This window comes from Bos taurus, chromosome 2, assembly GCF_002263795.3.
Source record: "Bos taurus isolate L1 Dominette 01449 registration number 42190680 breed Hereford chromosome 2, ARS-UCD2.0, whole genome shotgun sequence".
NCBI classification, from domain to species: domain Eukaryota; kingdom Metazoa; phylum Chordata; class Mammalia; order Artiodactyla; family Bovidae; genus Bos; species Bos taurus.
Window position 1 is genome coordinate 52,943,251 of NC_037329.1, and position 27,260 is coordinate 52,970,510.

Below are 27,260 nucleotides of genomic sequence, written 5' to 3' on the forward strand. Positions count from 1 at the left end.
TACTTAAGGAATTGATTCATAAAATATAATGTCCTTGTATTTAAATCAGGGGTTAACTAATTCAATTTGGCATCTATCTTTATGATTCTTGGGTGGGCTTCCTTCTGGCTGGCGTCTGTGTTTTTGGGTCAGACTGAAGTGGTGTGGAATGTGAAAATAAGACGGAAAACATCTGCGCGCTGACTCAAATATCTCTCCTCTGTTCCTCCAGGGTTGGCTCTTTTCCTCCTGACATAAGAGTGGCAAAAATAACAAATGTCGTTTATTGAGGATGTACTACATCATTTGTACAGTATCTCATCAATGCTCACTGCAACTCACTGACGTGGATATTATCACTCCTGTTTTACAGGCAAGAAGACTAAAATTTGGAGATGACTTGTGCCAGACCACGCAGCCAGCAGAACAGACGATGGAGACAGAGGTCAGAGTTAAATTTATCTGACCCAAAACTGGGGATTTTCTCTTCTACAACTTTACCTATTTCTTTTTGACCAAAAATGCCTCTTTAACTTCTAGAGTTTTCAAGTTTTGCTTCGAATGTAAAAGCTGCCTTCCTTTCATTCATGCACTTGGTCAATAATCTATCCCTTTCATGAAAGACATATTTAAACTGACCTGAGCTTCATCTTTAAGAGATGAGATGAGGAGTCATATTATTTAGTAGCCACCATCTCTGCTACAAATTGGAATTTCATGGATAAAAAACAGGGTAAAAACAGAGTCGAAATTTTATTTTAGTCACATGCACCACCTATACATGTGTGTATTTATGTATCTGTAATACAGATATATGTGTATATATGTACATGGGGATGTGTATATGTATGTCTTAAGAGAGTTTGGCAAAAGATATCAAATGAAAGTAGGGGAAATTTGAAGGAATAAATAAGTCCTATTAAGAACTATACTCATAAAATTTTGGATTTGAGCTAATCAAGGCTGAGCCTTGTGAAACAGACAAGATTTGTTTTGTCATTCTAAGTAGCTAGAGCAGTGTTTCTGCCTATATATTTCCTTGAGTGAGTGACAGGTTTTGACATCCATCCCCCACGTGGGACCCTGTCCTTCATCTCACTCACACACCCCACCACTGATTTTTCCATGCTGATCTGGGGGTGCTGGAGCCCACCTTCCAGTACCCAACCTAGGTACCAGTTCCCACTCACCAATGTTCCCTTAAAGATGAATCAGCCTTGTTGCTTCCTGGTGAGAAAACCAAATCGGGGCAATTGCACCCAGGAATGTAAAATGGGCAATATCTTCTCTCTTGCAAGTAGTACATTTTCATTTTTTCCTTCTATTCTCATATTATATTTAATTTTAAAAACGTTTTATTTTATATTGGAGTAGAGCTGATTAACAATATTGTGTTAATTTCAGGTACATAGCAAAGTGATTCAGTTTTATGCATACATGTATCTATTCTTTTTCAAATTCTTTTTCCAACTAGGTTGTTATATAATATCAAGCAGAGTTCCCTGTGCTATAGAGTAGATCTTTGTTGGTTATCAGTGTTAAATATAGAAGTGTACACATGTCAATCCAAAACTTCCTAACTTAAAAGGGTTGTCTCATTTGTCTCCCTTTACCTCCATGATAACTCTATGTGAGTTTCAGGCAAAATGACATTAAAAAAAAAAAAAAAAAAAAACAGGGAAAAAAGATCTTTCTATGTGTCTCAGAGCTGGTATGTTGCTGCTTTTTCTCAGTTTGTGTGTTAACAATTCTGTTATTCAGACCATTGTGTTGAATCATATCAGGACACTGAGAAATACATGACCATGCTTTTTTTCTGGAAGAATGTATCTTGTCTTTCACTGCTGATTGGAAATAGAGGTTTTTGTAATGAAAGCAGATAAACAGCATAGGTTAGAGATAATGAGGGCAGGCAAGAAAGGTGTGATTTCTTTTTATGTTGTAGCCATGAAACTGAAAAATATAAGAAAGAGAAAAAAATTTTTTTAATTAAGGTATGGAAATTATCAACTTGAATCAATGGAAAATAACACTTTACATGAACATATATAGGTGGCTGTTTTATTTCATTTACAGCTGAGATGTCATTTTGTTCAATTCCTTGGAATGTCAGCCTTTAAAACATATATATGTATGTATGTATGTATATATAGGACAGAATAACAGTGATAGAAATAGTAACTGTAACACCACAGGCTTTTTCGAAGCCTTCCTTAGGATTTTGAAGATTTTAAAAGGTAACAAAAAATCAATTTCATGGATATAGATGGCAGTTCTGTAAGTCATTTTTGTGCTTACCTGGGGGAGGGATTTGCTTGTAGAAGTTTTAAATAAACAATCTAAATGGAAAGGAGAGATTAGATCATAGGACAGAAAATTTGGGGGATTATATACATCTTTTCTGTAGCCTTTCTTTTTTATTCCTTCATAGATATACTCGATGGTTACTTTGTGGTGGGAATAGCATGGATATTATGAGGCCTCAGATTTATTTAGAAAGGTAAATAAAGCTCTTCTCTATTGTCAAGTAAATTAAAATGCACTAGAGCCTATTAGGAGAAGGCAATGGCACCCCACTCCAGTACTCTTGCCTGGAAAATCCCATGGACGGAGGAGCCTGGTGAGCTGCAGTCCGTGGGGTAGCTGAGAGTCAGACACGACTAAGCGACTTCACTTTCACTTATCACTTTCCACTTTCATGCAACGGAGAAGGAAATGGCAACCCACTCCAGTGTTCTTGCCTGGAGAATCCCAGGGACGGTGGAGCCTGGTGGGCTGCCGTCTCTGGGGTCGCACAGAGTCGGACATGACTGAAGCAACTTAGCAGCAGAGCCTATTAACTTTGGTATATTGGAATAATTTCTGGCAGTTTCTATTGTTTTTTGGGTTATCAAGTCCATTTGAGAGTAGTGGTCAGTCATGGTAATCCTTTCCCCAGTCTTGCTCATAAAAATTGATTTATCTTTTATACTTAAGTGTTCTGCAAATTCATTGATGGTTAGGTAAGATAATTAATGAAAAGTCACTTCTATCTAATATAGTTTCATTTTACTTTCAGCATAATTTCTGGACGCAGTAATTGTGTAACAGTAGCTTTTCAGGTATCTGTTTTTATTTAAAAAAATTACAGTTGAAATGAGATGCTGTCTGGGATTTGCTTTAAAATACTCAAGGGAAAAAAGTTGCAGAAAAGATTAGAAAAATGTTGGTACTTAAATTTAGGCAATGACTACTTGGAGCTTTATTATACTCTCTATCTAGCGTATGTATAAAATTTTCCTTCTGCATTCTTAGCTACAAATTACCTGTGAATATTTTTTTTTCTCATCAGCTATTTGGTTATCCTGAAATACTACTCATATAAGAGTCAGAATACTTGATTTGCTTCCTTTATACATCAATTTTCAGAATATTGTTCTATTTTCTAGGTATATCTTGTTTTGGAGAGCAGTGAATTTTTGTTTCTTATTTTACTTGATTTTTTAAAAATATATTTGATATCTTTAAATCCATTGCAGTTATTATACATTTTGATGCCCAAGTTATCCCATCTTAGGTCAGTGGGAATCTCTTCAGATTGGCTCTTGCGTCTTTTTGGCACAATCACACTCGTCGCTGGTGGCTTTCTTGTCTTATAACAGAATGAGCAGCTCCAGAGTCATCTTGTGCACTTTCTGTCCAAGAACTAGAATCTGTCATGTCTCCACAAGCTCAGGACATTTTCATCCCCGCCATGGAGGTGTCTGCCTGTTCTAACTGCAAGGAGGAGACATTGTGAAGGAAGGGTGTGTGGTGCTGTGCCAAGTCACTTTAGTCATGTCCAACTCTTTGTGACCCCATGGACTGTAGCCCACCAGGCTCCTCTGTCCATGGGATTCTCCAGGCAAGAATACTGGAGTGGGTTTCCATGCCCTTCTCCAGTGAAGGAAGGTTCAGTTCAGTTCAGTCACTCAGTCGTGTCCGACTCTTTGCGACCCCATGAATCGCAGCATGCCAGGCCTCCCTGTCCATCACCAACTCCCAGAGTTCACTGAGACTCATGTCCATTGAGTCAGTGATGCCATCTAGCCATCTCATCCTTTGTCATCCTCTTCTCCTGCCCCCAATTCCTCCCAGCATCAGAGTCTTTTCCAATGAGTCAACTCTTCGCATGAGGTGGCCAAAGTACTGGAGTTTCAGCCTTAGCATCATTCCTTCCAAAGAAATCCCAGGGCTGATCTCCTTCAGAATTGACTGGTTGGATCTCCTTGCAGTCCAAGGCACTCTCAAGAGTCTTCTCCAACACCACAGTTCAAAAGCATCAATTCTTCGGGGCTCAGCCTTCTTCACAGTCCAACTCTCACATCCATACATGACCACAGGAAAAACCATAGCCTTGACTAGATGAACCTTTGTTGGCAAAATAATGTCTCTGCTTTTGAATATGCTATCTAGGTTGGTCATAACTTTCCTTCCAAGGAGTAAGCGTCTTTTAATTTCGTGGCTGCAGTCATCATCTGCAGGGATTTTGGAGCTCACAAAAATAAAGTCTGACACTGTTTCTACTGTTTCCCCATCTATTTGCCATGAAGTGATGGGACCAGATGCCATGATCTTCGTTTTCTGAATGTTGAGCTTTAAGCCAACTTTTTCACTCTCCACTTTCACTTTCCTCAAGAGGCTTTTGAGTTCCTCTTCACTTTCTGCCATAAGGGTGGTGTCATCTGCATATCTGAGGTTATTGATATTTCTCCTGGCAATCCTGATTCCAGCTTGTGTTTCTTCCAGTCCAGCGTTTCTCATGATGTCCTCTGCATATAAGTTAAATAAGCAGGGTGACAATATACAGCCTTGACGAACTCCTTTTCCTATTTGGAACCAGCCTGTTGTTCCATGTCCAGTTCTAACTATTGTTTCCTGGCCTGCATATAGGTTTCTCAAGAGGCAGGTCAGGTGGTCTGGTATTCCCATCTCTTTCAGAATTTTCCACAGTTTATTGTGATCCACACAGTCAAAGGCTTTGGCATAGTCAATTAAGCAGAACACTGTGAATATTAATTAGCAGAAATGGGAAAGTTTCTCTGGATGAGCTGCTGCCAGACACCATTGTTTATTCTTGTGGGAGGCCCATGCTTCTCACAGACATCACTTATTATTACAGTAAGTGGCAGAGTGGTAAAGAATCTGCCTGCCAATATAGGAGATGCAAGAAATGTTGGTTCAATCCCTGTGTCAAGAAGATCCCCTGGAGTAGGAAATGGAAACCCATTCCAGTACTCTTGCTTAGAAAATGCCATGGACAGAGGAGCCTCGCAGGCTACAGTCCATGGGGTCGCAAAAAGTCAGACATGAGTGAGCACACACAGCACAGTATAAGCCCAGACCAGCCAGCTATCTCTCTTTAACTTGCTCCAGATTTACCCTGGCTTACAAACAGAGATCCTGCTGGCCTCTGTATGTCTCCATTTCACTGGGTCAGTCTTTGCCCTTCAAATCTTTCTAGTGTCCAACTTTGCCTATAGGATAATTGGCTTCTCAGGTATATTTGGTTCACATTCCTCCACTCAGTGTCTAAGATAGAGAGTCGTACTCAAACATCAACATCATTTTCTTCATCCATAAAGTTGTCCAGGTAACTTTTTTAGGCATAACAGTGATAGCTAGAACAAGAGTTATCGAGGACAGCACACTTCTGATCAAGGGCTTTGCACACAAAATCTCATTGTCTCGTTTCATCCTCACCACAGTCCTACAAAGTGGGTGTTACTGTCCCCATCTTACAAGACCACACTGAGGCTAAGAGAGGTCAAGGATACTCCTTTCAGAAACTGGGAGTTCCACAGAGGACTCTCTGAAGTCAAAGCTGGAAAATTTATCCACTGTTTAATGCCTCCTTTATCCTCAGGAATGCTAGAGATACAAAGGAATCTAAGACATGGGTTTTCTTCTCAAAGAGTTTATAATCCTAACTGAGAAAGAATCCTCACAGGAAAAATATATCAACATGAAGAAGCATATGACAAGAGACATGTCATTGTTTCCCTTCCAATCCACTTATCCCGTGCTGTCAGATTAATTTTACTAAAACGTTTTTCTTCTCATTACTCCCCTGCTTCAAACTCCAGAGTTTCCCCACTGCCTTCAGGATAAAGTCCAACTTGCTTGCTTGGCGTTTCAGGGATTCCCCAATTTGGCCCTTACCTATCTTCTCATGTGTGAAATTCCACTGTGAAGCTGGCTTGCTAACCGGGTTTCTAAGCCAAAGGACACGTCTGGTACGCTGGGCTTTTGTGTCCTAGAAATGTTATCACATAAAGGCATCCAAGTTTTACTTAGTTCCACCTTTTAGAACAAGATCCAAAAAAGATGTAAAGTCAATTGTTGCTCTGAACCCCCCTCTGTTAGAGTTCTCCATTGTAGCCAAACAGTAGTCTTATTCCCCAAAGGCAACTTCACAATTTCTGCCTTTGGGTCTTTGCTTATGTTACAACCTTACCTTGAGGCCTACGTTTTTCCTCACCTGCCTTCCTTTCAGAGCTAATGGCATCCTGGAGCCTCCCTGATGTCCAATATGATGTCATTTGAAAGTCCTCACATCTTATTGTTTGTACCAATTACTACACAGAGTCTTAGGTTACCATTTATATATATTTATTGTATTTGGTCTTTTTCTAATTATGAAAGTAACAAATGCTCAAAGCAAAAACTTGGGGATGTGCCAGGCACAATGGGAGAAAATTAATTACTGATAATCTCACAACTCAAAGATAAGCATTGCTAATATTCTGCTGTGTGTACATACACGTTACAGGATATATAACAACAATGGTATCACACTGTACCTATGATTTCATACCTTGATCTTTTCTGTTAGCAGAATTTCTCTGGTCAATAGTATTTAAACACATAAATTTTATTTTCAGTTCAGTTCAGTTCAGTCACTCAGTCGTGTCCGACTCTTTGTGACCCCACGAATTGCAGCACGCTAGGCCTCCCTGTCCATCACCAAATCCTGGAGTTCACCCAGACTCATGTCCATCGAGTCAGTGATGCCATCCAGCCATCTCATCCTCTGTCGTCCCCTTCTCCTCCTGCCCCCAATCCCTCCCAGCATCAGAGTCTTTTCCAATGAGTCAACTCTTCGCATGAGATGGCCAAAGTACTGGAGTTTCAGCTTTAGCATCATTCCTTCCAAAGAAATCCCAGGGCTGATCTCCTTCAGAATGGACTGGTTGGATCTCCTTGCAGTCTAAGGGACTCTCAAGAGTCTTCTCCAACACCACAGTTCAAAAGCATCAATTCTTCGGTGCTCAGCCATCTTCACAGTCCAACTCTCACATCCATACATGACCACAGGAAAAACCATAGCCTTGACTAGACGAACCTTTGTTCGCAAAGTAATGTCTCTGTTTTGAATATGCTATCTAGGTTGGTCATAACTTTCCTTCCAAGGAGTAAGCGTCTTTTAAGTTCATGGCTGCAGTCACCATCTGCAGGGATTTTGGATCCCAGAAAAATAAAGTCTGACACTGTTTCCACTGTTTCCCCATCTATTTGCCATGAAGTGATGGGACCAGATGCCATGATCTTTGTTTTCTGAATGTTGAGCTTTAAGCCAACTTTTTCACTCTCCTCTTTCACTTTCATCAAGAGGCTTTTGAGTTCCTCTTCACTTTCTGCCATAAGGGTGGTGTCATCTGCATATCTGAGGTTATTGATATTTCTCCCGGCAATCTTGATTCCAGCTTGTGTTTCTTCCAGTCCAGCGTTTCTCATGATACACTCTGCATAGAAGTTAAATAAGCAGGGTGACAATATACAGCCTTGACGCACTCCTTTTCCTAATCGGAACCAATTATTTGGCAGTGGCAGGTCTTAGTTGCCCCACGGCAGGTGGGATCTTAGTTCCCTGACCAGGGATTGAATCTGCAGCCTCTGCATTGCAAGGCAGATCCCTCACCACCGGACCACCAGGAAGTACCCCCATAGGTTGTAAATGTCTTCAAAATACTTCATTATGTAATGTTCCTTTGCATAGTTATTCAATTTTATATTAGTAGATATATTGTCTACTATGAAAGTGAAAGTGTTAGTTGCTCAGTCATCTCTGACTCTTTGAGACCATGTGGACTATAGCCCATCAGGCTTCTCTGTCCATGGCAATTCTCCTGGAAAGAATACTGGAGTGGGTTGCCATTTCCTTCTCCAGGGGATCTTCCCAACCCAAGGATTGAACCCAAGTCTCCCGCATTGCAAGCAGATTCTTTACTATCTGAGTCACCATGGCAATAAATTTATTTTGGGCTTCTTAACCTTTTTAATGTGGAGAAAATAAGAATATTTGTTCTAAAGTTAGACATACCTAGTTCAAAACCACTTCCTAGCTCTTCTCCCTTAGGCAATGATAATATCTACATTTCCTCATCTTTGAAATATTCATCAAAATACTGCTATATCACAGTTTTGTTGCAAGATAACTGGTCCATGGTAAGTCAGTAATAAATGTAGATTACTATAATTTCTACTTTTTGGCCTCATGTTTTTTCACCTATAGTGAAAGTGAAGTGAAAGTGAAAGTTGCTCAGTCGTGTCTGACTCTTTGCGACCCCGTGGACTATACAGTCCGTGGAATTCTCCAGGCCAGAATACTGGAGTGGGTAGCCTTTCCCTTCTCCAGGAGATCTTCCCAACCCAGGGATCGAACCCATGTCTCCCGCATTGCAGGTGGATTATTTACCAGCTGAGCCACAAGGGAAGCCCATAACTAGATCATAAGTCCTTTATGGGAAGTACTTTTATTTCCTGGGGCTTGTATTTATCAGTTTCCTGTCTGTCCCATTGTATTGTAATAGGTGGTTAACAGCTACTTGTTAATAATCATAACAATGATGCCTCAATAGTCACTGAATGCTCTCTGGGTAGGGAGTTGCTCTTAGTAATTGTCCTGGGCAAACCCCAAACTTCTATTGCTTCTCTAAAACTTTTCTTTCCCCATCCAAATGCTCATTTTGGTGTTAACTTTCACTTTCCAATAATCCACTTCCCCCTGTATTCCTTACATCCCAGTCGTTATGCTGATTAGCGGTTGTAGGTGTAGATGGTGTTGTAATAGCAGGATTTGGGAAGATCTATGCTACCCCCGTGTGATGGTATTTCTAGGGTACTAATGCATGGCACTGGAAACATATCTTTGGCTGAACTAGCCAGTTCAAAAGCCAGCTTCACAGCAGAATTTCACACATGCAAATGAACCATTGTGATCCCGGTCATGAAAATTCATGGAATAGTGGCTAGTTCAGTGTGGATGACCTGTCAATTTGGCAGCCAATCATTTAGTTAAACATCCAAATTACTGGCCAGTTACTCCGACTAAGGCTAGTCTTCCTGTTTGTGACTGGGTTCTATGTAATCCTATTAAAAGCAATGACATTCCCTTTGGTTTGTGGCAGCTAATGTGTAGAAGTACCATGCAGGCATAGGACATGTGTCTGGCATAGTTTAAAAGCGGGCATTGTGAGAATGGACTATTTGTGTTACTACTGGATTTATCTTAAAATCCTAAATATCTTTCATTGACTAACAGGCAAAGTATCCTGATTTCATGGGTGCTTCTATTTACTAGTTTCATCAATTGAAAATAGGAGATCCTCTAAGGATTGCATCATCATCTTTCAATGTGTACTAACTGATTTTGTTGAATCTATATTTCACTCCTTGGCCCAGCCTGTCCTGTCCTGTCAGGTAATCAGACAGAAATCCATGGAGTACTCAGAGCCTGGTAGACCTTAGGATCTGACTTGACCCACTCGTAGTTTAATTCAGATGTAAGATAATAGTATTGTTATGCTGGAAAGCGAATCTAGAACAGTAAATCCAAATCACAGACTTCACTGAAAATATAAGGAAAACTTCAGACTTTAAGTGGAGTGAAATGCACACAATCTAGCCTGAAAGTTCTAAGAGTTCAAGTATCAGTTGCAGCCCAGGGATCCCGGGAACCATGAATTTTAGGTTAAGATGCCTGCCCTGGGTGTGAGAACGAGGATCAGGAATAGAGAGAGACAGAGGAGAAGCACAGAGATAGAAAAAACAAAGAGAGGCAGAGAAACATAAACACAGAGACAGAGGCAGGTTGGAGAGAGACAGGGAGTATAACTCCAGTTCTCTTAGTGGAGCACAACTTCTCAACACTACGCTGAACTGGATTCTAATAAATGCTTTCCAATGTTTGTAATCCCTCCTTCTTCTGGTGAATTAAATCTCTCATGTGAGAGATACAACATATCCCACACCTGATGGTTTTTGACCTTAGTCTTGAGAAATTCTACAGGGACATAGATTTTATTTTAAAGGCAAGTATGTAGGCTGTTTGAAAACACAGTATTATAGGTTAAAGGACTATTTGGCTTTCATGTGAAAAAGCCTTTTGTGTACACTGAAGACCACTGATTGAATAATTATACTAAAAACACTACTGATTAAGAAGCCTTGTTTCACATATTTTTAAAAGAGTCTTTAATGTATGTTATCATATTTTATTCTCACAGGAGCCCTGATGTTAGGTAGGAGAGAAATTGCAATATGGATTTCAAATTTAAAGAAATGGAAGCAGAATGTGTATACAGACTTTTCTGGAATTACAGATGCACAATAAAAAAATGAACTCTAGAAACCAATCTTTGATTCTAGGCTGAATCTATATATCCCTGTTGATAGAACACCCATATAACCAGCATAAATCCTTTTGTTTCCTAATACAAAATATATGAATTTAAACTAGTGTTCTTGAAATCGGACAAAGTAAAAGAATCATAGAGATTTAGAAGGTAGGCAGTCCTAGAGATGAACACTAATGACCTCCTCATAGTAAGAATGAAGCCCTGACCCAGAGGACTTGAGACAAAAGCAGGACTCGAGCTGGCCTGAGGGAACACAGAGCTGACAGAGTCTAATGCTGTGAGGACTTGCCTCTGAATTTCCTGCTTTCGTTGAACTAGGAAGAAGTGAGGTGTAAAAGCACCTATACCATGGCTTATGTAATTTAGGTTGAATGAGCTGGTGATCATTTTGAAATATAGGTGTGAGTCAAATCTGATCCTCCACTTAGACAATGCTCAGAAAGTTTAAAATTCTGACAGAGTTTCTCAGAAATGGTTTTTATAGGATAATGTATAGTTCCACACATTCGATTGACCTGGGAACATATAAGGAAATATGACAGATTAACTGCTCTGCTTCTCAGGCTATAATAGAGAATTGTAGGTTAGAATAGGTAATACACATATCAAAGATGGATATATAATATATACATCTACATCTACGCACCCACATCCATACACACACACACACATACATATATATATATATTTATGTATAAGTAGCTATAAAAATTAGTTTTAGGGGTATTTAAACATTCTTCATTTATAACTTGCTTTTAGGGAATTATTTAGTTATGCAAGATATCACCATATTCAGTATTTTTTTTAAATAATAAACATGTCTAGTCAAAGAAGGCATTAATGAAGCAATTCCCCAAATAAAACAGTCCATGATATCTGAGTTGCAGCAGAGAGAGAGTATGGTCTTTGTAGTCTAATCAAGATCACAAGACTTGTTTTGAGCGTCTGTCATCTTTAATTTTACGGCACTTCATTTCAGAGTAGGACTGCCAGGGTCACATGCAATTAAAACACAGGCAAGATTTGTCTTGTGAAATCTTAACATAAAAAGTAATGTGTTACTCCATTTTAACTTTTCTACTGAACTCTGTGAACTCACTAATTACTTTTCCCCCCTCTTGTCACCTTTTTGATATGACATGTATTTTATAGAGGAGATAGAAGTTTGGATTTTTTTTTTTTGTATCATGCATACGATTGAGGATAACAAAATTAAACCAGAGAAAAAAGAAATTCGTTTTTCAGAAATGCATTTTTTAAAAAAGACATATCTGAGTACTCCAGCTTCAATTACAAAGAACCTCATTGATCGAATTCTAGGAAATAACTGTTAATCTGCTTAACTAGGGCAGGTAGAAGTATAATAACGGACCAACGATTTTATGCAGGCCAGAATGGTGAACCAGAGTTTATTCTCTGGGGTGCGGGGCAAAGGGGCTTTTATGTGATTGGCTGTGAAAAGTATTAAAAACCGGCGCCAACGTGGAGATTTGGAGCGCAAGGAGGCTTGTTCCATCTTAGTGATCAGTAAATTGCATAGACCCTTATTAACCTTATTGATAAGGAGCTTAGGGAAGTCCCATTCAGGCCGCAATATATTCTTCTTTTTGTTCTCCTGTCTCCGCCTGCGATCCCAGCCGCTTTGTAAGCAGAGCCTTTATGCTGCGCCTCAAAATTCAGCGTGAGTAGCTGCGCCTTTAAGTTACTGCAGCGGAAGGGCTTGCGGAGCAGCCCATGCACAGGGGCTCAGGGCCTATTGCGCGGGTGCTGCGGACACCTGGAGAATGTTTGCAAATTTTGTGCTTAAAGAATCTTTTATATTGTTCCTCTTTCAATGCAGCTGGGGTCTGTAGGGATCAGGGGATTATTTTTGATACCTGTCGAAAAGAGTTATGTCTACACTGATTTTCCATCCCTCACTACTAATTAACCTTATTGTATACAGGAAACAGTCTATTTAATACCTGCATTCTTTCTGTAAAGCCAAGTAAAATGAAATCCACTGTGAAATCTAGTTAGCGTTTGCCTTTTTGAAGTCATTTTTAAGTTTCCAGTTTTAGTGACTGTGACCTCAGAACTGATAGCTAGAAAAATGGTGAGCTCAAAACAATTTTGGTTTCAATTGTCTTCTGCATCCCCTCCCACTTAAAAGCTGCCTTTCACCTGCCACTTAAAAGCTGCCTTTCACCTGGACTTGGGAAGAGGCGTTAGGAACGGGCACCTCCAGCTAGACCATCGTTCCCTGGAGTCTTCCTCATTGACCTCTCCCTGGAATTCTAACGCATCTCTTCATCCCCTCATAGGCTGGCCCGCGGTCCCCTGACTCTCCTCAGCAGCGGAGCACCTCTATCATTTTCCTTTCAGTCAAGGAGGCTTGACTTTGACTGAGGGGCACATCATGACAGATTTGTGCACTCGCAGTACAAATAGATGCTGAAGCAGAGGAAAGAATCTGAATACTCAAGGGAATCCCATTAGTGGAATATTTGCGAGGGAAAAAAAGGTAGGGTCTAGCAATACAGAGCAGAAATGAAACTGTGCAAAATGTCACCAAATGATGTGGAAAAATCCACACTTCTTCAAGCATGCTGTGCAATATGGACTCAGAACACACTTTGCTGGTGATGTGAGAATGGTTAGCACAAGTCCTGCTCTTCAAATGTGAGTGTGCCTGTCTCAAATAAACTTGTCAGCTTAAATGGTGCCAGAGGAAAGTGTGGATTTTTCAGGCCGATGCTTTGTATTTGCCAGATTTCTTGGCTTTTCAGATTTTCATACATGGGTCAAAAAGTCAGTACTCTCTAGCATTTATCTGACACATAAACCCTATATTTGGCAGAGCAGATAAGGTGAGTGGAAGATGGGGCTGGGTATTCTGGATGCCTGGACTTTTCCAGATCCAAACAGGACTTTTCCAGATCCCAAACAGAATTTGCATACACAGTAGACTTGCATGAGTCAGGTGAGCAAATGCATTGATCCTCTGCTGCTGTGCTTTTGGAAAGAAGTATTTCTTGTGCACTTAGACTTTAAGAGAGCCAGCTGAAGGTGTATCTATTTGATGGTCCCTTACAAGTGGGACTAGGAGTCAGTACAGACACTGGTGAGTTTGGACTACATTTAACTTGTGATATCTAGTTGATAAGAAACACAGTGGTGGATCATAGTTGTATTTAATGTTGCTTATGTTCTGGGTGCTTGTCTTGGTTCACTCATCCAACAAGTGTACACTGAGCACCAACTCTGGTAGTGTTACCTCTCTCCCTCACTGCTTTCCTAACACTCCCCTTATTCAGTGAGGAGCCTTCTGTAGAATCCAGCTGATGGCTTAAGAATTTCATAGACCCTGAAGTCTTCACTTCAAGCATAAGATAACAAAAATCAGCTGGATGAGTCTACAAGGGATGTGTGTGTGTGTGTGTGTGTGTGTGTATCTTCCTGCCAGGTCTCTCACCAAGACAGCTAGACATTTTCATTTTGACAACACTGCTACAGAAAATTGTCATCTTTTTGGTGCAAGATGTTCACTGTATGCTCATCATTTGGATGATTCAGGATCGCTCCCCGGCGGTATGTTTTGATGCCTGCCTCTTTTTCAATTATATCTAAGAGGAAGACTGTTGAAGACCCATTTTTTTTTTAATGTTGCACAGGACTCCTAAAGGGTAAGATTTAATTTCAATACAATATTAGGCAGTATGACATGATGGGTGATAACAGGATATTGACAAATACAATCCAACACAGGATAATATGATGTTAGAGTAGAAGTCATGCAAAGTACTTTCAAAAATGTGGGCTAAGAGGCTTCCATGCCCTCCTTTTCGTAATGTAGTGACATGGTCAGTACAATGTAGGAAAATGAAATGATACATGAATATTAAAATTATAATAGCAATGACAAAAATGAGATTTAGCCATCTACTCATAACAACAAAGGTACCCTGTATTTGGGGAAATATATAATATCCCTCTTGTTCTTTCATGGAAATTAGTATGAAAGTGAAACTCTCACCAGATGTTTTAACAGGGGAGTTATCAGGTACACACATCTGGGGTGTAAATATTTAGGGTGTTTATTTGTTTACATTCATCATTTTTTTTCCCCCTGACTGAGTGAATCTATGGTATAGTGGTTAAGCCAGGGGCCTCTGAAGCCATACTAATTTAGATTCAAATACTAACCTGACACTAACTTCATGAATTTGGGTAACTTCATTATTTTTCCCCTCAGTTCTCTCAAGTATAAATCAGGAGTAATAATTGTACCTCCTTCCATAGAATTATGAAGATAAAATACAACTATATTTATACAGTGCATTTCCTTAACAAGCACTCAAGACATGTTAGCTAATCAAAAATCAGTCATTCCAGGATGAGTTTCTGTTGGTGGTCCTCTGAGTGACCAGGGAGGTGGCATCACCTGGAGATAAGGGAGGGAGAAATCAGAGCAGATGAGATAGAAATGACCTGATGATTATCTGGGGATCATACTGGAGGCAGAAGATGGTCACATGCATGTTCCTCTGACTTGAGTATAAGTTGGTCCAAATATTTTAAGACATTACTGTCAAATGTCAAATCATTGTCAGGATATCAGTATCACCCCTACCCCAGGCCCAGAAAAATTCCAGTGGAAAGGGGCCTGCTATGAGAGTCCTATGTCCCAGGACTCTTTGCACCGAGCAGTCATAATTCAGATGTAGTAGGTGAATATGGATGTGAGAGTTGGACTGTGAAGAAAGCTGAGTGCTGAAGAATTGATGCTTTTGAACTGTGGTGTTGGAGAAGACTCTTGAGAGTCCCTTGGACTGCAAGGATATCCAACCAGTCCATTCTGGAGGAGATCAGCCCTGGGATTATTTCTTTGGAAGGAATGATGCTAAAGCTGAAACTCCAGTACTTTGGCCACCTCATGCGAAGAGTTGACTCATTGGAAAAATCTCTGATGCTGGGAGGGATTGGGGGCAGGAGGAGAAGGGGACGACAGAGGATGAGATGGCTGGATGGCATCACTGGCTCAATGGACGTGAGTCTGAGTGAACTCCGGGAGTTGGTGATGGACAGGGAGGCCTGGTGTGCTGCGATTCATGGGGTCGCAAAGAGTCGGACATGACTGAGCGACTGAACTGAACTGAGGTGAACCTCAGGAATGCAATTGGATGATACTCCTTAATGTTGATTTCCATAGCTTTTGCCACTGTCTGAATTCAGATCTGTGTTAATAGTACTATGGCAATTATCTTCTGTCAGTGGTGCCTATAATTTCTTCCAGCTTCAAGGTCTACTTCATAAAGTTGCCAGGAAAATCTTTATAGCTCTGCTAAAGTCACTTTGCTGCTAAACAAACTTTCAGGGTCTCAAAATTGACTATGGACTTAATATAAAACCTCTTGTGTATGCCATCATGTGTAGGCTTTTTGGAGTCTGGTCCCAACTTTTCTTCTCATCATTTTCAGAAGATCACATTGTTAATTGTTACTCAATAAGCTGGAAATACATCATCTGTCTCCAGGAGGGACACGTTCTAATTCCATGGTGTGTTACCTGTTTTATATCCTTTACATAATTCCATTAGACAGTCTTAATAGAGATAAGACAAGTACAATTCTAATTTATAAATTGAGAAACTGAGGTCTTTCCTGGTGGCTCAGTGGCAAAGAATCCACATGCCAAGGCAGGAGACACGGGTTTGACCCCTGACCTGGGAAGACCCCCACATGCAGAGGAGCAACTAAGCCTGTGCACCACAACCACTGAGCCTGTGCTGCAGAGCCCAGGCGCTGCAACTACTGAAGCCCTCAGTGCCCTGGAGGCCGTGCTTCTCAACAAGAGAATCCACCGCAATGAGAAGCCTATGCCCCACAACTGGAGTAGTCCCTGCTCACTGAAACTAGAGAAAAAGCTATGAGGCAACGAAGACCCAGCATATCCAAGAATAAAGTAAAGAAATACATTTTTTAAAAAAATGGAAACATCTGGACACAGATGAAGTAAATAATTTGCCCAGGACCTAAATAGCAAGTTCTCCTAAGTGCTTATTTCTTAGCCTGCTCATTTTCTGCTCTAATCCATTGCTCTGGCTTATTTACATATCCCCACTGTTTGCTTTGTATGCTACTATTTTTTCTGGGGAGCTGGCTTTACAACATCACAAGGTTTAACAACACTGTGTTGGAAAAAAGTGGAAGTCCCTGGGCTGAGTCAGCTTAGGTATGTTTTGTTAGGTGCCCTTAAAAATCAATTTTCACTTAAGTTTCTGGCTTTTCATGAAAGATCTGAAGGTCTGGTAGCCTGGTGTCCATGTGCCCCTGTAAGCAACATCAGCTTGAGCTGAGAAGTCAGCCCTTCTGTCCAGGGGTCCATCTTGAGTTTTACCCAGGTGTTGTCGCTCTTTAGTCACTGAGTTGTGTCGGAATCTTTGTGACCCTATGGATTGTAGCCCTCCAGGCTCCTCTCTCGGAGAAGGCAATGGCACCCCACTCCAGTACTCTTGCCTGGAAAATCCCATGGACGGAGGAGCCTGGTGGGCTGCCATCTATGGGGTCGCACAGAGTTGAACACGACTGACGCGACTTAGCAGCAGCAGCAGCAGCAGCAGCAGGCTCCTCTCTCCATGGGATTTCCCAGGTACGAATACTGGAGTGGGTTGCATTTCCTTCTCCAGGGGATCTTCCCAATTTGGGGATTGAACCCTAGTTTCTTACATTGCAGGCAGATTCTTTTTTTTTTTTAATTTAAATTATTATTATTATTTTTTAAATTTATTTATTTTAATTGGAGACTAATTAAACTAATACTTTACAATATTGTATTGATTTTGCCATACATCAACATGAATCCGCCACGGGTGTACATGTGTTCCCAATCCTGAACCCCCCCTCCCACCTCCCTCCCCATACCATCCGTCTGGGTCATCCCAGTGCTCCAGCCCCAAGCATCCTGTATCCTGCATCGAACCTGGACTGGTGATTCATTTCTTATATGATATTATACATGTTTCAATGCCATTCTCCCAAATCATCTCACCCTCTCCCTCTCCCACAGAGTCCAAAAGACTGTTCTATACATCTGTGTCTTTTTTGCTGTCTCGCATACAGAGTTATTGTTACCATCTTAGGCAGATTCTTTACCCTCTGAGTCACCAGGGAAGCCCTCCTCTGGTGTTACTACTTCCTAATACCTTAAGTCTGCTCTTTGCAAATCACTTACATTATTGGCTGGCCCTAGTAAGCAGCCTTGCTTTAAGAAAAAGACTCATCTAAATTTCAGATGATACATTTTAATTGAGGAAATAATATGTGATTATTATGTTTGAAGAAAGTTTTCTTTTTGTTGTTGTTGTTGTTGCTTTTTCGTATTGCGATTTGAATTTCCCAGGAGAGAGTTGATATTGTTTTGGTTTTATTTCTTTTTGACAACAGAGCAATTTGACCCAGAACTCTTAGTGACAGTCCTTTTGGATGAAAATCTTTGCAGGGCCTTTTAATTAGGAATTGACAGGGTGATTAACTTATAATTCACAAAAAATAAATGTGGAAAAGAGAAGTACAGGTCAATTTCTAGCTGTGTTAAACTGTAAGGACAGCACCATTGGCAAGTGACTGTTCCCTTTTAACAGCTTTTCTAATTTTTCTTAATTGGATCCTTTGTTTTCTAAATGGATAGAGAGAACTATCATATGGCTTTCAATTACTGGCTGTGGCATGGTGATCCTGTCATATGTCATATACTAAGTAAAGTCAGACCCATAACATTTAGGATGGAAAAAAAATACCATCTCCAGGAACCCTGTTTTAGAGTTCTGTTATGTTAAGGTTATAATTTCTTTAAAATATTTGCTCATCGTAATATATAAATGCTTCTGAGAATATAAGATTATCTCTTGCGTTCCTGGAAAATGTTAAGAGGTGTACACACATACACATGTACACAAACATGAGAAATGCCAGTGTCCTTTGTTTCTTCTGCCCACTGATGAATTTAGAGATTCTCTTTCTAAGAAATAAAGTTTCTCATTTTACAGCTTCCATTGGCTCTCTGCTGCCTACAGGATAAAATCTAAATATTTTATTATGTCCTGTGTCTGTGTGCTCAGTCCAACTCTTTGTGAGTCTATGGACTGTAGCCCACAGGGCTCCTCCATCCATGGGATTCTCCAGGCAGGAATACTGGAATGGGTTGCCATTTTCTCTTATAGGGGATCTTCCTGACAGGAATCAAACCTGAATCTCCTGAGGCTCCAGCACTTCAGGTGGATTCTTTACCACTGAGCCATGGGGGATGCCCATTATATCCTATGTCTGACTCCAATTCTGTTCTCCAAAATTTTTAGGCATGTGCATCACCGTGAGCTTCTCACTTTTCCTTGGAGATGTTAGGTCTTTCAGCTCTCTCCTCATGCCACCCCTGCTTGCTAGTATGTCATCTACATTGGGGGAGGGATTAATTTTATTCAGTTGATCAAGATTAGACCGAAAGGGTTATCTTCCTAGTGAAGCTTCACCTGACTACCCTAGGCACAATTTGCGTTTTGGTTCTCTGTCAACTACTGAACTTCCTAATATCTCTGTACTAACTTCTGTTCATTCATTCAAAAATACTTTTTGATCAAATCAACTGGAAAATATACTTTTTGAACATCTCTCTGTAGAGGTGCTGAAGCCTGGGGCAACGTGGTTACCAAGATGGCTGAGTCCCTAATCTGGTGTCGAACTGTCTCCCTTACTGGGCTATGAAACTGCTGGGTGTATTAATATTTGCCTTACTTTGTATTTGATCAGTAGAGTCTAAACTTGCACCTGGCTCAGATAAGGTGCTTAAGAAATGCTCACCATCTTTTAAGGTCTTCATGATGGAAAATGTTGGTCAGTTTTTATAAAATCGAACCCCTTATTGAGGCAACCCAGGATACCTACAATCTTGGCTTTTGAACTTGGAACAGTTGATAGGAACACCGGTGCTGTCTCTGAGATGTTATGGGATCTAATGACCTTTCAGTGTGACTCTTTTTATACCTTTAGTGTGTATAAGTCAGAAGGGCACTTTGGCTCAGCACCTTGGAATGGTCTTCTCCAGAGAGCAAACTTAGTCTCTGATTAAATGCCCTTAGCAGGCACAGGACACAGCTGGGGTTTAAATCAGGCTAAATCCCATCAGATTGGAAATCAAGAAGCTGCTGCTTTTGAAGATTGTAAATCTGGAAGGCAGCAGAGGCAAGGGGCTGTGGGTCCCTGCTCCAAGCAGATAATGCCTCTTCTCTTTGGCTCTTAGTGCTGCTTCTCTCTGGCTCTTGCTCCCAGAATTACTTTAAATATGGACACAGGAAGGAATGAGATTTTAACACTGGGACTACTAAACCTAGTCCTTCCCACTTCAAAAATAATTAAAGAAGTAGTAATGAAAGTCTTGGAGGAGACCTCATTGAGAATATGGAATGCCACAGAAATGAGCACTTGAATGCCAGAGACTTGTTTCATGTCTCCATGTTTTCCTGAAAGACATAAGCACAACGTGGAATGAAAGAAGAGCTTGAAGCTGGCAAGTCTGTCAGCTCACTGTTACCAGCGACTTTAGATCATGGGGTTCTGTCTCGTGTGACTTTCCTTGGCTTTGTGGTATTTGTATACATCCCACTCGATGAAACCACACTTCAGCATTTGTTGTGGTCACTTGGTTTTTGGGCATACGCCGACTTACTGGCGCCATTGCCAAAAGGAAGACATTCAACAGGGGTGAGAGAAGCCTCTCCTTCCTCAGGCAGTGTGGTGGATGTGGGAGCTGTGTGAACATCTGGCTTTCTATTGAGCAGTCTCTCTCCTCCACTGTACACCCCATCCATGCAGACAGCCCAGGCCTCTGAGCTCCTTATTGCTCTAAGTGTTTGTTCTTGGGTCCATGCTTCACGCATTTTATTTACATGCTTTATTTTTCATTTTAAGAACAAATCAATAACTAGACTTACTCTTTATCACAGTGGATTAGTTTTATTTATTCCATTTGAATTTGATTAAAAAGCTGTCAAACATAAGTCTACATTTTTATCAGCAGAATACTTTCACAAAACCAGTATGAGATGTGCTCAGCTAGAACATAGTTTTCAAAATAAAACAATGTTTGATATATTCTAGACAGTTACCCTTTTGTTTATCCATGACAACTGAAGCTAACCATCAAATGGATAAAGCCATCCAAGTCTAGTCAAGTAATCTTTGGGGCATATTAAAAAAAAACAACTTTTTTTTAAAAAAAGTTCTTTCTAGATGGATTTAATATGATTCGCCAATAAAACATCCTCAGAAGCATAATAAAAATTCTACATAAAATGACATAGCCAGGGAAAAAAAGGAAGATATACAGTTTGATGAAGATTCAAAATGGATGTTAACATTAAAAATGAGCAGGCATGCAGTTCCTGTGTAATATAAAGATCAAAATTGCAAGGCACTAATTTTGCTTCTAGTTTATAAGACAGTATGTTTATGGGACTGCAAATAGTATAAGTAAAAAACATATCCAATGGCAAATGTTTTGAACTGTCATTTGTCTTCAGAAAAATTGCCGTTCTACATGTATTTGTAAATTTCAGCATCTAGCACCAGGGATGCTGGACTAGATTTACACTTATAAAAGTGTTCTTGAAAGATGAGGTATGTCTATTTTGGTTGAAATCCTGATTTCTTCTGTTCTATTTAAAAATTATTCTTTTGTGTCTTGCCCCCTCTTTTAGTCCTGCTTTGTACCCAGGGGTGTTTGAACACAGGCCTGAGGCAGCCAGGGTAATGAAGAGGTTCACCTGTGTGGACACATACCTGTACTCTCAGTCACATTCACACTCACTCGCATATCTGCACATACACAAGCACATGTGCAATGCCCAAGAGTCTCATTAAGGCTATTTTTGGATATACCGTGCCCTCTGCACACTATTTTACAGCGTCGAGCATCCATAATGTATGCCTGGAAGTGCTGGAAGGCATAGCAGTGAAGGGGTTAATGTAGAAGACATATAGGCAAATATTGTCAACTATTTTATTCAAATGTTTGGAACTTAAACACAAAATCATCATTAAGTTTTCACAAAATGAGGCATCTGTCGCTTGAAAGGAAAAAAATATTTCAGAAATATGTTTACAGAAATGTAAAAATATTAGGCATCGAGACAGATGTGAACACACTCAGTAGCTCGCCTCGCCTGTCAGTCAGCTGAAGATCTGGTCGTAGGCGCTCAGCATGAGCTCGGCGATCTGGTTCTGGTATACCATGTGCACAGCCATGTTCCCGCTCTCGTCTTCCGCTCGCAGGAGGGTGGGTCCAAACACAATCCCTAAGCTGTGTGTGGACATGAGGTTCTTGGACGCTCTGGCCACTATCCTATGGAGAGAGAGAAAGCAAGAAGACCCACTGGAGTTTAAATAAAATGGTGACTGTTTTTGAATTGTAAAGTTCTGTGTTCTTGAATTCCTTTTCTTTCTTAAATTTCAACTTAAAGAAGGAAAGTAAGGGCAGGGATTGGCTTTGGCAAAACAGAGAATGTGACACAAGCAGAAACAACTTTAGATTTCAGAAAAACACCTGCCATAACGTTATTTAATCTACTCCTTATGCTTTATTGTGTGGAAATAGAACTTACGACTTTCAGGAGAAGGATTCTATCCTCATAATACCTAGCCATTGTGAGTGCTCAATAAATGTGGAATGAATACATTACAACAATTACTGTGACAGTTAACAAGATTCAATCTTTGAAGTGACTAGAGTCAATGGAGGAAACAGGTGAGACATGCATAGCACACGTAAGAAGCCAAATATGCAAAAAATAGAATATAGGCATAATTTATAAGTAGAAACAAGAGCTGAAAAAAATAATTAAATTCTTAGTGATTAGTGTGAGTAAAGTATTCCTGAAAAATGCTATTTGTACTCTGTTTTGTTGAAAGTGCTAAGTCATGTCCGACTCTTTGCAACCCCATGAACTGCATGCAGCATGCCAGATTTCCCTGTCCTTTTTCCAGAGTTTGTTCAAACTCATGTTCAATTGATTCGGTGTTGCCACCCAACCATATCATCCTTTATTGTCCCCTTCTCCTCCTGTCCTCAGTCTTTCCAAGCATCAGGGTCTTTTCCAATGAGTTGGCTCTTTGCATCAGGAGGCCCAAATATTGGAGCTTCAGCTTCAACATCAGTCCCTCAGGGTTGATTTCCTTTAGGACTGACTGGTTTAGGGACTCTCAAGAGTCTTTTCCAGCACCGCAGTTCGAAAGCATAAATTCTTCAGCGCTCAGCCTTCTTTATGATCCAGCTCTCACATCTGTATTACTACTGGAAAAACCATAGCTTTGACTGTACAGACCTTTGTCAGCAAAGTGATGAACATTTAGGTGTATAACAAGTATCTCCACCCCTTTTACTCAATAAAATACAGAAGCTTGTAGCATTTGCACAGGAAAAAAGTCCCACTGGAATCAAAGAAGTGTTTGCTTGCGTGAAGACTGTGGAGAGCTGCAATACCATTGAAACATTAGGATGTGGTTTTATTAATGGTAGTCCGTTGCCTGCATCAACATGGGACTCTTAAAAAGAAATTAAAGCCCCATCTTCTACATGGAGGCTTTAAAATAAAACAAAACAATGCTTATTCTCACAATTGAAGCCTCCTTGGTTTTATATTAAAATTAGGGAGAGTGGGGATTTAGTGATGTAAGGAAAAAAGGGAAAGCATATGGAAGGACAGAGTGCTCACAAATACTAAACTCTGCATTCTTCCAGACACCCCAACCCAAGGGAAATCTGAGCACAGAGAATAAAGTGAGGCAAAGGAACACTACTACATAGCAGTGGGGTCTCTGTTCTCGGAGCCCATTGGAGCACCAGTTCACCTCTAGAGGACTCTGTGTCTGGTCTAAGTGGGCCGACCTAGTCTCCATGCATGGAGGCAAGAGGAAGAAGACTTGTTCTCTCTCCATCCCTCCACAAACCTTCATCTCAGGGCCATTTCTGTGAAAAAGGCCCTGACTTCACTCTCCTGAAAGACACTGAGAAGGGCCAACGCCTTCAATTTGGGACTTCCCATAGTACAAATTCCTGATCAGCAAGATGTCCTTGATTTGATCAATATCAATAATAAGAATTATTCTAAGCAATTTTATTTTACTTATTACTTAGGTTTAAAAATGGAAGTATCATTGACTTTATTCTAAGCAGTTTTATTGTCTCACTTGATCCTCACTTGATCCTCATAATAATCCCATGAGGTGCTTGTTGTTTAGTTGCTCAGACGTGTCCAAATCTTTGTGATCCCATGGACTGCAGTACGCCAGGCTTCCCTGTCCTTCACTATTTTCTGGAGTTTGCTCAAACTCATGTCCAATTCTATTATTAAGCCCTTTTTACAAATAAGAAAACTGAAGTCAGAGAGTGGTGAAATGCCTGATGTCACACAGACCTGAGGCTCAAACCCAGGCAGGCAGGCTTCAGCGCCCATGGAAACATCACTGCCCGGGTGTGTGTTATGGCTCCTATGCTTAGTAATTGGCTGACTTGTCTCTCTGCCATTCTCCACATGGTTATAGATCCTTCCCTAAGAGGGTCTGGATTTTTATTCCACATAGCATTGTGATTGACAGTCTGGTTACAATGGATTCATTGTGGGCAAAATGACTCTTAAACTTGGACTAAATATTCAGGATATTCTGCCTCCAATTTTCACTTTTCTTCTTCTTTGTATGAAAAGTCTTCATACCTGTGAGTAACATTGGCGTGACTACATTTCTGGAAGGGATTCTCATATTTTAAAGTATTGGTGTGTTATCGGAGACATCAAGTTTAAAGTTTCCTTTGGAATATAGAAACTGCACCACTTGCTACTACATTTACCAAAAGTCTGTAGAATGATTTTAAAACATTCCCCTAACCTGGAGGAGGGAAAGATGGAATGGGGCTATGCTTCCCTTTAACACACCTATTTACCTTGGCTTAAAGTCTCTCTTGAGCTTCTCCCAGACCTCTTCATTACAAAAATCACTAGTAAGATTCATTGAGAAGGAAAACAGATTTTTCTCTCTTGGATTTAAAGTAATAGCTTCTTGTTCAGTGCTCTATAATGATCTAGATGGGTGGGATGGGTATGGAGGTGGGAAGAAGGCCCAAGGGGAGGGGATACATGTATACATATAGCTGATTCACTTTCTTGTACAGCAGAAATTAACACAACATTGTAAAGCAACTGTACTCCAATAAAAAAATAAAAGTAGTATCTTTTTGGGGATACGAAGTCCTTCATTGACTCTGCCATGGTAACAATAAATTTGTTAAACAAATATGGAAAGAGATAACATAACTGATCAATTAACTGAGTAACTATTACGTAAAAGTTGCTTTCACAACATTACCCATTGGTACCGAACTTCTAAGCTGATGAGAGTTATCTAGCAGAGAACAGGGCTCAGAGATCACAGAGCATGAAGATGGTAGAATTAAAAGTAAGAGACTATTCAAGTATGAAGGTGAATGACTGATATAGGGTCAACCGAGTAGAAGAGGTCCAGGAATCCAGGGAGACTGAAAAGAGAAAGGAAGAATATAAAGACAGGTAGACAGAGATATAGTTTCCTAGTTAATAATGGCTATAATTTCAGTCAAAACAGGAACAGTGAGATTTGGGGTAGCTGGGAGCTAAAATTGTCTCTAACTACAGAGGAGCCTGGTGGGTGACAATCCAAAGGGTTGCAAAGAACTGGGCATGATTGAGCGAGTGAACACATACCCTCAAGGTGAGGTTAGAAATCAAGGAAGGTCCAAGAGTAGATTACTGGAGGGGACAATCATGGCTGTCAGGAGGTTATGGAGGTAGAAACTGGAAGAGGCCTATGGTGCTGGAGGAACTGGGGTGACTGGAGGGGTAACTCAGCCCTACCTGAAAGACGCAGCTGGTGGGACTCGATCTGTGGGGAGAGTAAAAGGATGCAGAAATGGGACTAGATTATTTATAAAGTTTCCCAGTGTTCTTTATATTTTTCCCACTCAGCCAAAGTCCTGGTCCAAGAATTCAGAGCACGAACCAATCCAGAGAAGAAACCAAGGCTCAACTTCAATGGAGTGACGGGTAGGAGGCAGAGCGGCTGTCAGAGGCCCCCCTCAGGCAAGTTTCTCTCTCTTGGCCAGTGGTTCATGGAGGGAGTCCTAAAACGGATTTCTGCGAGTTCATCAGTTTCCTAAATTTGCCCTTTGTCAAGTGCTCATTTTGTGCTCTTCTCTGTGTGTAAATGCAGAGCATTCATTCCATCTCAATCTGTGTCCATTTCTCTGCACACTTTCCATGTGATTTTAATAAAAACACTTTAAACTCATGGGTACTTTCAAGTAATCCTGTTACAAGTATATTTTACCAAAGAATATATGGTTCTGTATTCTTGTTATACTTGCATTCAGATCAGATCAGATTAGATCAGTTGCTCAGTCATGTCTGACTCTTTGCGACCCCATGAATTGCAGCACGCCAGGCCTCCCTGCCCATCACCAACACCCGGAGTTCACTCAGACTCACGTTCATCGAGTCAGTGATGCCATCCAGCCATCTCATCCTCTGTCGTCCCCTTCTCCTCCTGCCCCCAGTCCCTCCCAGCATCAGAGTCTTTTCCAATGAGTCAACTCTTCGCATGAGGTGGCCAAAGTACTGGAGTTTCAGCTTTAGCATCATTCCTTCCAAAGAAATCCCAGGGCTGATCTCCTTCAGAATGGACTGGTTGGATCTCCTTGCAGTCCAAGGGACTCTCAAGAGTCTTCTCCAACACCACAGTTCAAAAGCATCAATTCTTTGGCGCTCAGCCTTCTTCACAGTCCAACTCTCACATCCATACATGACCACAGGAAAAACCATAGCCTTGACTAGACGAACCTTTGTTGGCAAAGTAATGTCTCTGCTTTTGAATACGCTATCTAGGTTGGTCCTAACTTTCCTTCCAAGGAGTAAGCATTAGTGATTTTGGAGCCCAGAAAAATAAAGTCTGACACTGTTTCCACTGTTTCCCCATCTATTTCCCATGAAGTGATGGGACCGGATGCCATGATCTTCATTTTCTGAATGTTGAGCTTGAAGCCAACTTTTTCACTCTCCACTTTCACTCTCATCAAGAGGCTTTTGAGTTCCTCTTCACTTTCTGCCATAAGGGTGGTGTCATCTGCATATCTGAGGTGATTGATATTTCTCCTGGCAATCTTGATTCCAGCTTGTGTTTCTTCCAGTCCAGCGTTTCTTATGATGTGCTCTGCATATAAGTTAAATAAGCAGGGTGACAATATACAGCCTTGACGAACTCCTTTTCCTATTTGGAACCAGTCTGTTGTTCCATGTCCAGTTCTAACTGTTGCTTCCTGACCTGCATACAAATTTCTCAAGAGGCAGATCAGGTGGTCTGGTATTCCCATCTCTTTCAGAATTTTCCACAGTTTATTGTGATCCACACAGTCAAAGGCTTTGGGATAGTCAATAAAGCAGAAATAGATGTTTTTCTGGAACTCTCTTGCTTTTTCTATGATCCAGCGGATGTTGGCAATTTGATCTCTGGTTCCTCTGCCTTTTCTAAAACTAGCTTGAACATCAGGAAGTTCATGGTTCACATATTG

The 27,260-nt window shown here is 40.6% G+C and overlaps 1 protein-coding gene and 1 long non-coding RNA gene across 3 annotated transcripts in view; one reads left to right on the plus strand and one right to left on the minus strand.

Annotated features, from left to right (window-relative positions):
* LOC132343029 (uncharacterized) lies at positions 1-27,152 on the plus strand. Its single transcript, XR_009491675.1, has 2 exons — positions 1-424; positions 25,663-27,152. It is a non-coding gene; the product is annotated as an uncharacterized lncRNA (long non-coding RNA).
* ARHGAP15 (Rho GTPase activating protein 15) overlaps positions 20,604-27,260 on the minus strand; it is a 698,504-nt gene continuing 691,847 nt past the window's right edge. Inside the window, exon 13 of one of the 2 annotated variants that reach the window (XM_024977977.2) lies at positions 20,604-22,010. In XM_024977977.2, the coding sequence (XP_024833745.1) occupies positions 21,839-22,010 (172 nt within the window). In that variant the 3' untranslated portion in view covers positions 20,604-21,838. 2 annotated transcript variants of the gene reach the window in all.